Genomic DNA, 13,035 nt, shown 5'->3' with positions numbered 1-13,035 from the left:
GTAACTTTGAGCATAAATGATTTTATCTGTCAAAGAGCTTAGAGTTTTTTTTAGAAAATTGTAAAGGTTCAGTTAAGAATTTGTTAAATTTCTGAATTGTTTTACTGTAAGACAACTTGAAATAATTTTGAATTGAATTTTAAAGTTCAACGTTGAAATTAATCGAAATTTCTTCTGTAAATGCCATTTATTTCACTAATTCCTTACATTACACTCCATTTTGAATTCTATTTATTGAAATTTTTGTTTTGTTATATTTTAATTTCCCCTCTTGTTTATTTTGGCTACGGGTCTAGTATGTTCAATAAATTAGTAAACTTTTTCTTTTTCTGGAAATGAGCTCAACATAACATTTTCACACTCAATTGATTTTTTTTAAATTTTATTACTTTACGCAATATATTAGCAGTTTTGGGTATTTTTGACTGTATTTTCACCTATCTAGCTATATTTATTTCTTAATTTAGCATTTACCTGTATTTTTTCTGTTAGTTTTTCATTCAGTATGCATTTTTTCATGATACTTTTTTATATTTTCCTTTCCCTTTCATCAGCTATATGGTCACTTACATTTTACATTTTCTAATGAACATATTACATTTAAAAAAAAATTAAAGTAGATTTATACGCATAACACAATGACGACCCTTTTTTCTGATTTTATTTCTGCTCCAACCGGTAGTACTTCCGGTACCGGCGAGAGCTTTGCTTCGCCACGTTTCCCTTCAATTGTACAGTGTTTCTTCCTGCGTAATTACCACTTCCTTTCTCAGCTCATTTTCCACCATGCTGCTCCTTTGTTCTTTGATCGGGATACATTAGACGACAAGAAAGGGAGTGTAAGTTTTATCGACCCCAAGACCGTTGACATCGTCTAATTTCCCATCACGTTGCAAGAACCTTTTTCTGCAAACACCCCCGCCATGGAGCATTAAACGAGCTTTGGCCGACAAGGCGAAGGAATCGGCTAATGTGCCCCGGTTGGACGAGAGCAACCTGTTTGATTCGGACATTAGCCAACCTTGGAGCAGCCCCGAAAAGGGTTGCGCCCTCCAAGCCACGATTGTGTAATTAGTGGGTGGGAAGAAGGATAATTTGTGGCTGATGTATATTTAGCTAGGTAAATAACCGCAAACAAGCAACTGAAGCAAGGTGAACCATTTTGGGACCTCCAAACGTGCTGTGCTGTGTGTTTCATCCATTTAGGGAGCATTAAGAACGATTTGTGAATTACCCAATACACCCAACCCACTGCTGGCTTCACTGTTTGCCATTGCTTTATCGCGCTTTGGGACGCCCGATTGGAAGATGGAAGGTTAAACCTTGGCCCAACGTGCTGTGCTGTGGTTTAACTTATCGATAATGGAAAATAAACCAATTCGTTCCCTTCTTAGAATATTGGGAGATAGCAATGTGTGGGACGTTCGCTAATGAATGAAACTGGAATGAAGAGGAGTTTACACTTTCTTACGCTGGCAATAAACGAACAATTTTCTGATCATATTCATCGGAGCTTAGCACGGTTTTTGGTTGCCATTTACTTTAACGCGAACATTTATTCCTTGAAAATATTGGAGTAAATACTTATATTTTAGAAAAATCATTTTAAGTATGTTCAAATTACTTGTGCTTTGAGTTTGATTCAATCATTACGAGTAAATAAGCTTCTCGAATCGATTTATGATTTCAATGCATGAACTATTCCACCTTTCCCATTAACAATTAATAGTTATCGATTTTTTAGAGCTTCTTTTACAACCGTAGGGGAAGGTAGGTAAAGACGGACACTGCGGGTAAGATGGACACTTCTCATAAATGCATGAAAAAGGTAATTTTCGAAAAAATCAACAATGTAGAATCCAAATTGAAGGTAAAACAACACATTTGAGAACATATTTGGCATAATATATATAAAATTGATAAAATCCACGAACAAAACAAATTTTCAATCATGTGCACCCTTGTGGATCTAATTTGAATACTGCCGATCTTAAGCTCTACAACTTGTATTGTTTATATTTCCGGAAGTTTTATTTCATGAATGGGTTGTCGTGATCTTTAATGAAAAAACTGGCGAAAGAACTAGAGTGAAAGCAATACAAAATATTGTTTTCTGGTGGTTTAAACATCCTCACACCAAAGCGGGAAAGACGGACACTTTGTTGTAGGGAAAGATGGACACCGAGTTTATTGATTTATTTTACTTCTTATATCAATTGGTGATGAATAGATTTCTTCAAATACCTCAAATAAGGGTATTCCGAAGCTAAAAACCAATCAGTAACTAGAGAAAGTATTGAAATAAGCGAGAAATGAAACACCGGTCAAAATAGTAGCCATTCGTTATACTATTACTCACTCGACGCAGATGAGGCGCTTCACAAAATCCAATATCTTGTCATGACTTGGACAACTTTAAGCAATAAAAATATGAGGCATTGATACGACATCGTTTAGGAATAGATGAGAGATTCTATGGGATTACAAATATCAAATGTTGAATTTTGACATGGTGGAAAATGGATTTAACTATTAACAAATCCCTTATAAATACTGGGGTCGTGGACTTTTCGCGAAGTAATTTCCCAAAAGGAAGTTCTAGACTTTTGTTCTGTAAGCTAGAGCAACGTCAGCTGTAAGTGCGCGATATGTCAATAATGCTTTAGATGCTGCATTCTACGATATATCACAAGCGCCGTTTCTTCTTCTTCTTCTTTGGCTCAACAACCGTTGTCGGTCAAGGCCTGCCTGTACCACTTATGGGCTTGGCTTTCAATGACTAATTGATTTCCCCCCATAGCAGGATAGTCAGTCCAACGTATGGCGGCACGGTCTATTTGGGGATTGAACCCATGACGGGCATGTTGTTAAGTCGTACGAGTTGACGACTGTACTACGAGACCGGCAACAAGCGCCGTTTACAATTCCTAAATTAATGGCTGAATGAATCGCCGTTGCAATAGGCCAAGAATTGGTTTATAAACGTACCAGGACGTGGAAAGCGATAGAATTTGGTAAAATATTGTAAAACTCTTCACTTTCTAACCTTTTCTACAGGTGTCCATCTTACCCTTCATGGTGTCCATCTTTCCCATATCAGGTGTCCGTCTTACCCGAACATTTCAAAACTACACGAAAAAAAAACATATTTTTCATTCATGAAAAAAACGCAAAAATCGATGGAAACTTAAAAGTTTTAAAACATTTTCTGATAAAACATGAGTGTAAGATAATGTACGCACATTTTCATGGTCGTTGCACTTATATATCCCTAGATTTTTACCATTTCCCTTAACGTGTCCGTCTTTACCTACCTTCGCCTACAATAAATTCATCGAAGAGTTTAATGTTCGGATTGCTCCATAATTGCTCTGACCTACCTATACTTGTTCCGGACTTATTACGAATGGCGTTGCGTACCACAATCAATAGTGTTATTAAATTTATATTGTTGTTCCCTGCCCTTTGTTCGCCTGCGCAGTTAAAGCGGGAATTCATATTTAATCAATTTAAAACATTAAAACGATTCATACAACCCACCTTATTAAGCGTGATGCTTTCATCCACTCACGGCAAGCAGTTTTATAGATATTATTTTTTGTACTATACATTATCCTGTTCCTTTAGTTTTCGTTGTTCTATGTAGCAAGTGTTCTTATTTGAACGCTTCTGATTCTGGTTGGAGTTTTTTCCCCTAACAACAAGAAATACAGCTATCAGCTATCCCACAACAACAATCCAACCACCGTGGTCTATGATGCATTTAGAAATCGCTCATCATTTTCGATGTCGATGTTTATTGGGTAAGCTTTTTTTGTTTTCTGCTAGCTCATCTAGCAATACTGCACAGCTGGAGTTCACACCCCATGGTTTTTTTTAACATAAAGAATCCAATACCGCTACGCCCACTACATCCAGCCCAAGTAACAACGTGGGTGGGAAAGCAAACGTGCACGGGGCTTTGTGTGCAAGCGTGCCACCATGTTGTACAGATAGCTTCGGCACGATAAGTGCTTCTCTCTGCGAGCTGCATTTGGGAAGTTTGCTAAAGTTTACCGACCAAAAGCCCATTCATGCGACATTCAAACGGACGTAAAGGGCCGTCTTTATGTCGTGCAAATAGGGTGAATAGGGTGGGAAATTGCGTGAGCAAATTGCCGGTTTTCATTAGCCGCTCGATGTGTCGTAGAAGCTTGCTGTGTACTTTAACACATTGGGTTAGGTTTATTCGCCAGTTGTTTTGGTTCGTTCGTTCGAAACAATCCACGAGCTTGTGTGTTGTTTTATTCACTCTTATTCAAGTCATCTTTCATTTCTTGATTGTTAACTTTTCTAGATTGTAATGAATTTTCTTACAGCTATTCTTATCACTTAGCAAACTTGTTAGAGCAAACACCACATGCAACCACAACGCCCTTAAAGCGATCAACCAAAGCTTATGACACCTGTCGGCCCATTGAGCCCGGCGTTACCATGAGCTACAAAGCGATCGTGCGTTATACAACGCCACCCTATGGCACATACTGGCACAAACACGCACACCTGTGTCTCTCCTCCTCCGATAACGGCCATGCGACGTTGACGACTGCGGAGACACCTGATAGACACTAATGGGACCCCAGATGCTGGCGGAAAAGCGGCTGCACTAATGCTCTGTCAAAACCGCAAGACCGCATGAGTGCAGCCGAATGAGCCGATGCGAGGTACAACCCCCACCCAATCGGCCACTTGGTGTGAAACGGCCCAATGTCAGGGTTTTGCTCAATTGTTACCATTGTATTACATCTGGGCAGAGGTCACTTTGGCAAGGGAGAAATATATGACCGGTCCCTTTTCCCAGTTCGGAAACTGAAAACTAGAGCTAAGCAACAATGACACAGTTTCGTGTAACTAACTGGGAGGCCCAGCGGGGAGAAGAGATCAACCTCAAACGTGCACATGGTGGGAGTTCTAAGTAGCAGAGGAGGTTGCAAACTTGGACGAGCACATCATCGAACACAATGCGATAAGTGCTAATCGTTTCAATCGGCAGCCGGGTAGTTTGGTAGAAAGTTGATCCAATGTGTGTTGAGTGAGTTGTTCCAACATCGAGCACATCAGTCGAGATAAATCCGTTCGCAATTAGGCTTCGTTCTGGATGCTGTAAAAGCAATGGGTGGTTTTGGCATCGTACCACTATTTATCTGTCTTCGTATAGGAAGATATTCTCATCAGCAGAAATTTTAACCACAGGTTGTGCTAACCATTCTCCTGAAACCTTAATAAATTCACAGAACCTGGTAATCTTGTCGACTTACCGATAAGGCTTGTTGAAATACTATGTTTACGTGAGTTGCATTGAATTGCTAATGTGTGTTTGTACGGTTTCTCTATGATTGGAAAAGTAGCTTTCTGCGGAATTCTATATCAATTCTATACCAAGATCGATGCAAACGTCACCTTTTTCCCTTTACAAATTGACGAAAATCTATAATTCCTTTCTGCACCTTTAGTGCGTCGGTAACAGAATCTAAGCCTGTTAATGCTGGGGTCAGCAAACTTTTTGAAAAAAATTAATTGTTTAAAAGATATCGAAGAATCTTTGAATCAATATTCTGAACGAAGCATCTATTTTCTTCTATTTTAACCTTAAATGTTGCAGTTATAAGGGAATTGCATGTCTAACGGGGCGTTCAAATATGTTTTAAAAGGTATATAACAATCTCATTTAATTGGTGAACTGCCTCTCAGTAAGGGCAATGGACGCAGTTGGTTGAAATGTTTCGAGATTTTGAAAGCCCAAATCAGACTGCCAAAGAATTAGAATCATCTTTTTTTTCTGACCATAATTCATGCTATTTTTTGTTCAAACTCTTTTGTGGTCCAAAACAGTATTACAAGCAATGAAAATGTGTGCATTCACGTTGATGCTTTTCCGATCCATACACATTCCGATAGTTTGCCGACCCCTGGATCTCTTATTGATTTCATGGACATGATTGCAAACACGTGCACAGCTCTGTAAATTATCTATCAAAACAGATACAAAGTACTGTAGACTAGCTCTTACATTCAATGACTTACCACAGCACCTGCTTTAATCGATAGCTCGTGCAAAGAATAATGAGTAAGCGCCTTGAAGAAATTTTCAGGGCAACATGGTCGCAAAGAACCAACTGCTCGCATCCAATGCTGGGTCAAGTTGTGAAATGATCCACCTTTAAACTAAAATATGAAAGCATTTAAAACACAAATGAACAAACATGCCTTGACATACCCATTTAGACCCATGCTGTTACCCAACTACGTATAATCGCATCCCACAAACGAAAATCCAATCTGAAAATAAAAACCAATCCTATGAATGCACTGTGCTTCACCACCGAATGTCCCACAAATTCCGAAACAGAACTTCAAAATGGAATGAGATAAACCTGGTCCACCGTTTGCATTAGACCGTTTTTTTTTATTATTTTTTTTTATTTTAAAACTTAAAAATAGGATCGACAATATAGGTTTGCTTTGCTGCTCTTTCATCGCCTCCCCACATCGCTAACCACAGGTATTACACCGCGACGGACCGTAACCAAGCGACGGTATGGCAAACTGGCTACCGGCGGGCAGTCCACCGGCTCCCTGCGACACCGCTCCCCGACCACCGGGCAGCGAGTCGACGATGACGAGCGGCAGGAACACCTGCTTCGCGTTGGGATTAACTGCGCCGAGCGAACCGTTATCGTCACAGTCCGCTGGGGCCTTCGACTTTGGAGCGGTGTTGAGCGACGAGAGCAGCATCTGGAGCAGCAGCTTCAGCTCGGAAATATCCTGCCCGACCGCTTGGAGATCCTCTGCAAGTCAAACATGAAGGCAAACAAGAGGATAAAGTAACCCGTTTTCCGTGGAGCAAATCCGCACCGGTACTTACGTGGTGGTTTGAGCGTTTCCGCCTGGTTGGTGGCCGGAGCTCCAATGAAGTTATCCCGGTTGTTGCCGAACTTGTTGCCGCTGGGCTTGGACGAGGGCTGAGCCGGGAAGCTGTTTGGCTTGAGCGTGTTCTTCGGTGCCGTACGAGCCTGGGTCGTTTGTACCGGCGCTGGGACACGCGTTGTCACGGGCGCCTGTGGCTGCTGGCGTGGTGCGGCCGTCGTTGGTCGGGGAGATGGGCGGGTAGTGGTTACTTTTGGCGACGATTTCGGCGTTGGTTTGCGAGTCGTTGGGGCAGGGGCCGCTGCACGCGGTGTGGTCGCTTTGGCAGTGGTCGATGGTGATTGGGCACGCCGGGTTGCGCCCGAAGTCGTGCGTGGCGTGGTACGGGGCGGAGTCGGTCGAGTGGTGCGGGAAGGTGGCGGTGGTGCACGGGTGGCAGCGGGTGACGGTGAGGGTGCCGGTCGCTTGGAGGTCGGTGCCGAAGCCTTTGGTTTCTGGGTCGTTTGAGTGACGCTGCCGTCATCGTTCACCTGGAAGCCTCTCGGAATGGACAGCTCGTTGCGCTCTTCCTTGCTCTTCTGCAGCACCCGACAGACGTCGGGGAAGTAGAGCTTTTCCCAGTCGTACGTTTCACCGACAGCATCGTAAATGTTGGCCCTGACGATTTAAACGAAAGAGACGAGTGATTAATGCATCGAAGCTTTGCCTCTAGTTCGCCTTTAAAGTCTTGATTGAATTTGGGGATATTGCAGTTTCTGTGTGGGAAAATGTCTTTGAACGGCTCAAACCCCATTTAACTTAAGCTGATTGCATCCATTTCTTAAAGAGAAAGGAATTTTAATTGAAAAATATACAACATTGCACATCACTGCAAACTGAAGGAGTTGTTTTATTATCTAGGAACAGCCTAACAACATTATGCTAACATCCCTCAGAAACACTTTGAATTGAAAGCTGCTCATCATCCCGAACTCAAGGAATGACTTTATTTTCCAGGAATAGCATAACAGCATTGGCCTATCACTCTCCAGGAATTTTTTGAATTGAAAGTTACTCAAATACATGGTCTCGAATTGAAGAAATGGTTTTATATTCCCCGAACAACCTAACAGCATTGTGCCTAATACCTCTCAGGAACATTCTGAAATTAATTTAAACTGTACTGGGAACTAAAAAATCTCATCCCTAATTGCTGTGTTTGTAGCTCGCACACACTTGAACGAACGAACGTACCTCTCCAAACACTGATGGAACGACCAACCGTCGTCCTCGAAAAACACTGTGCTCGACAAATACAGACACAAAAGCAGAGAACCACCTGACCAGTTGGAGATTCGCTGTGCCACTAGGACAAGTCTGCAAGAAGAATGAGGCGCATCCTACTTCTGTGTTACCAAGAAATCAGAGGAGAGCTCCACAATAGTCTGAGAAACACCAATTTCTTGCTATCATAGCCAACACCCATACTTGAGGGCGTGATATCACCGATCGTGTTAATAACTACAAATTACAAATTATGCATCTTTAAGAAGATGGATGTCTAATTACAGTTCAATACTACAGGGAAGTTTTGTACAACATATTTACAAGATATTAGCCGGCATCGCGAATAAATTAACACATTTTAACAGTCGTTTAAAGTTCATTTTGGTTTAACCGAGTTCATTTGTTGTTCATTCCTGTTAAAATAAACGACCGTCAAAACAGTTAACGACTGCTCGATATCGCATATAGGCAAACACGGGGAAAAAATCGAGCAGTATAATTAAACGACTGTTAATTTGTATCGCATACGCTCTTGACAGTCGTTTGTTTAACGGCGGCATAGGACCAGTCGTTAAAATTAACAAATGAACTCAATGCGTTCGCGATGCCAAATTCTAGCAATTTTTAACGACTCTGGTTAATTTTTAACGACTGTTAATTTTAAACCAATTCTTTCGCGATACCAGCTATTGCTTTTGCTCATGTGTTTGTTAATGGTATGTCCTCAAAATGTGTTTCCAATAATTTTATACAAGGACTTTTGCTCTGAGGTATTCTCAAGTTCAGCTTCTGTATCTAATTTTTGTAGAAAGACATAAAACATGCTCATTGCTTTTTACAAATTCCACGATGCACTTCTCCTTCAGTAAATCAATTTCATCTTTCGATCTTATATCCCAACATCCTCAGTATATACAACCTTGGGGCCGTTCCGTTTTTTTACGGCTCCCTTTTCCACACAAAACCTTATCACGTTTCCCGGATCGCGATTTCCGCCCGAGTTCGGATCGGAAATTTAATCAAAGCTCAACGGCCAGCCACTCTACTTACACACTGTTAGCGACCCGGTCGCTGTACACCTTGGTCGGTTGGTTCGGTGGCACCACCCGGTACCCCTTCAGATCGGACACGTAGTGGTAGAGATGGGTACCGTTGGTCGGATCGACAAACCCGTAACATCCGTACGTCACACCGTCCGGGCCCTTCACCTTGTGCTGGTACTGGTTGTAGTTGCGCCGCGGCACATTGTAGCCATAGTTGAACGAGCCTTCCACCGTCCTGCCCTGATGGTACAGCTTCGAGTCCGAGTCGACCTTGATGTCGATATCGATGTTATCGTTCAGTGCAGCACCGAACACGCTGCACACGCCGCACAGGGCAATCTGTTAAGGAATGGAGAGAGAGAACGAGCAAGAGCATGTAAAAGACAACAAACATCGACCAGCAGCATGGAAATGAAGCGCAGATATCGGGTTAGGGATGAACTAAGCGGCCAAGAATGCCATCAAATAGATTTCAATTTATCGATAGCCAAACGCCCGAATTCGTTACAAATCGATTGGTCGACCCCGAGCCGCAGCAGCGCGATTAATCCCACGCAACTGCCTGGTGACATCTGCCTACGCACGGGTCGCATCTTCAGTTCTACAAGCCACTCCACCTCCTTCTTCTAAAATGCCACGGTTATGATACAGTATCTGCTCGGTCGGTCAAAAAACGCGGCTATGCATAATTCCGGAGCAGTGGAATATTTAATGCCCGCGATGACACCTGGTGACATCAGTTGGTCGCCACACGGTCAGCCTCCCCAAAACTCTGGGCCAACCGGTTGGATCGACCAGAGTGGGATGAAGGGTGGTGGATCCGAAAAACGCAATCCGTCATCAAGGTCGCGCAATGTGTAAAGTAATGTGTGCCGGACAAATTTCGACCGTTTTTCGGCAGCTGGCTCGATTGTGGCCGGTTCATTAGAGCCGCGCGTGGTGAAAACATGCTAATTCTCCGTCCTCCAGTCGTAAATAAAACAAAATCAAACCTAGGGACAACATCGAGCTTTGCACCACAAACCCCGCTCACCGCACTCACACGAGCGCTATCAAAGGCGGAAATGAATCGGTGTGGCGGTGCGTTTCGGTATCGTTTCAGGGCACGGTGCATAAATTAATGCTCATTTACAGCCAGTAATCCGAACGCGGCGATTTGTTACACCGGATGGTGCGTGTAAAGCTGTAGAACATGTTTTTTTTGTGCTGTGTTGCTGTTTAATTCATTTCCTAGTGGAAAATTATGCTATCAACGGTGTAGGACGCTTCGGACAAGTTGAATTGATTGATAAAAATTGAGGTCCATTATAACCCCAAGTCCTAAAGTTATTTTAATAACATAAAAACAGGGGGCAGATTTATGAATAGGATTTTCATCAAATTCACACACATCGTGATATATCCGTAGGCAAGGGAGATTGATTTTGGAATTCGTTGCACTTCAATTCACTCCAATTCTATTCGGTCCATTCGGTCATCATTGGCCTCGAGATAGCATTGCAGTTGTAGGGGTCAATTATTTTGTTGGGCTTCATACCAATGAACGGTTTTTCTAGTGCATAGCTCACGAGTATATAGCTCAATTTCATCAAAATGGGAAAGCATTCCTTTGCATTTTACGTGAGTGCTCGTAGCGAGCTAACTCTCAGAGGTTTCGGGACTAATCCGATCAGGAGCAAAAACACAGTCAACTATCGGAAATACTTGACTGCAAAAAGCAGCTTTTCATTGGAAGGATCTGTGTGCATAAAAATAATACTATAGCCGCTGTGGTTATTCTGCAATCATTTCGTGACATTTTTCAATCATCAACGCATTCGTGTTTCAATAGTTGGGATGTGTTCAAAAGGCTTGGCAGCTGTACGCAAATTATTTGCTCAAATTGGAGAGTTTTCTTGGCTAAGGATGTATATTATGCTTAAACAATTTGAAGCTTTTTCGTGGCACATGTTTGTAATTAATTGGCATGAGGTTTAATATATATTTTCATATTCCAGGTCATGTACTTTAGGTGTGAATGGGGAGAAAATTATATATTAATTAATGTCTGATACGAAAAAGTTTGTCAGGTTAAATTTTATTGCTTCACATGATACAATGCATGAAAGAAGTATTTTTAATTGAGAAGAATTGCAAAACCTGCAGGAAAGATAAAAACTGGTCAGGTTTAAAAAGCAAAGTTTTGCGAAGTCGATACTTTTTCCACATTATTCATATGCTCCTAATGCATGACTACAATGTTGCCTAAAATTTTGCCAAATATGCCATCTAAAGAGATGCTTTCCTACACACTTATCTACGCTTCTCATGCTACAAACTAGACGAAACTATGATTGATAAAAAATAAATATTAAACTATAAGTCTGGCAATGTTGCTAAGTTTGCTCCAGGTTATAAAATAGTTGAAATATATCAAAAAGTAGCAAAATCTCATAGCCAAGATAACGGACAAAAGCTTACAATTTGACAAATTGGTCTGAATTTTTTCACTAGTTTGGGCAGCTATATCTTGTAGTTTGCCTAACTTAAGCAAAATTATCTCAAAATTTTTAACATTGTATAGACTGCTCAATGACACAACTCAAACCTAGTATTACGTATCAAAGTTCTAAATATAGAGCCCGCGTTACAACCCCAGTGAAATTGAACGTGAAATTTTGGGTGATGATGATGATGATTCGTTATCTCAGTATTTTTTACAGTCTAAATAGTTGGGGAGTTAAATATCCTATCTTTTGACCAAAATTTTCAAAAATTCACGTTCATATTCACGCTAGGGCTAAATCAACCTGAAATAGGAATTTTGAATGAAATTTAAAAAATTGGTGCATCTTCATGGAACAAATTAATTTTTTAACGCTTTATTATTAAGATGCTTAAGATTTGTTTTCGAAATTAGCACATTAATCTCTTGCAAGCTTTAATGTTTTCTCAGAACATTTATACATCGTAGATCTGTCACATATTCTGAAGACCATCAAAAGATAGCTTAAATGTACTTTGCGGTGTTACACAGCTTCTGCAAATTTTATTCACGTAGATTATGTTCCACCATTATCCCTATCCCATTTAACGTTTATGGACAGGCAAATCCTAATTTATTCACCCATTATTCACTTACCACCACGCGAAAGCTCCACATAGTCACTGAGTTGGTAGAGCGCTGATAAATTAAGCGCCTCACTTTGGACGGCTCACCAAGCGGCCAGCCAGCAAACGAGAAGTATAAATAATTCTTGCTCCACCAAACAAACAAAAAATCGCGATTCTTCCACTCTACTTAAAGTTGGCCGCGATTCCACGCTAGTGCCAATATTAATGTCCGGCAATTTGCACTGGCAGCACAACAATCGAGTATGGTCTGCAAAATGTCCACTCGGAATCTAAAATACCCTGTGGTCCGGTGAAAAACGACGCTTGTATTATTTATAAGACTGCGGACACACACGCACAGATAGACACACGCGAAAACCAAAACCCTCCAAAATCTCGCTCGAGGATGCTTGCTCACACACACGCACGCACGATTCGTTTCGTTCAGCACGTTCAGCACAAGTCACCAGCCGGCGTTCGACTAAAGCTTGGCTAACGTTTGAAGCACTTTTAAATAGGTGACAAACAAAAAGGAAAGAAACACATATCCCTCTCCCCCCTACCCACGTTATCGGTGGGAGCATTTGAAGCTAACCAACCGAGAAGGAACACAGCACTGGGTTCATCTTCTGGCAGCATCCTGAGCGGCTGCTACCGCCTTGGTATGGGGCCTGGCGACGGCGCCGGTAGATGGTGGAAACGTAAGAAAAAGCTACACGCATCCACA

The 13,035-nt window shown here is 41.6% G+C and overlaps 1 protein-coding gene across 1 annotated transcript; it reads right to left on the bottom strand.

Annotated features, from left to right (window-relative positions):
* Positions 1–6,398: 6,398 nt before the first annotated feature.
* On the bottom strand, positions 6,399–12,788 carry LOC120903599 (nascent polypeptide-associated complex subunit alpha, muscle-specific form-like). Its single transcript, XM_040313120.1, has 4 exons — positions 12,337–12,788; positions 9,223–9,554; positions 6,905–7,563; positions 6,399–6,827 (listed from the first exon to the last, which is right to left on the bottom strand). Exons 1-4 carry the CDS (start codon positions 12,355–12,357, stop codon positions 6,532–6,534), a joined length of 1,308 nt encoding a protein of 435 aa, XP_040169054.1. The 5' UTR covers positions 12,358–12,788; the 3' UTR covers positions 6,399–6,531.
* Positions 12,789–13,035: the final 247 nt, after the last annotated feature.

Source organism: Anopheles arabiensis, chromosome 3 (assembly GCF_016920715.1).
Source record: "Anopheles arabiensis isolate DONGOLA chromosome 3, AaraD3, whole genome shotgun sequence".
In the NCBI taxonomy this organism is placed as follows: Eukaryota; Metazoa; Arthropoda; class Insecta; order Diptera; family Culicidae; genus Anopheles; species Anopheles arabiensis.
This window is presented reverse-complemented; position numbering and strand designations above follow the sequence as displayed.

What these genes read in the sequence shown, in the direction of transcription:
- LOC120903599 (XM_040313120.1), bottom strand. Translation starts at nt 12,357, where the DNA reads ATGTGGAGCTTTCGCGTGGTG. An exon ending in GACCGGGTCGCTAACAGTGT is followed by an intron (nt 7,564 to 9,222) that starts GTAAGTAGAGTG and finishes TTAAATCGTCAG; the next exon opens with GGCCAACATTTACGATGCTG. An exon ending in GGAAACGCTCAAACCACCAC is followed by an intron (nt 6,828 to 6,904) that starts GTAAGTACCGGT and finishes TTTGACTTGCAG; the next exon opens with AGGATCTCCAAGCGGTCGGG.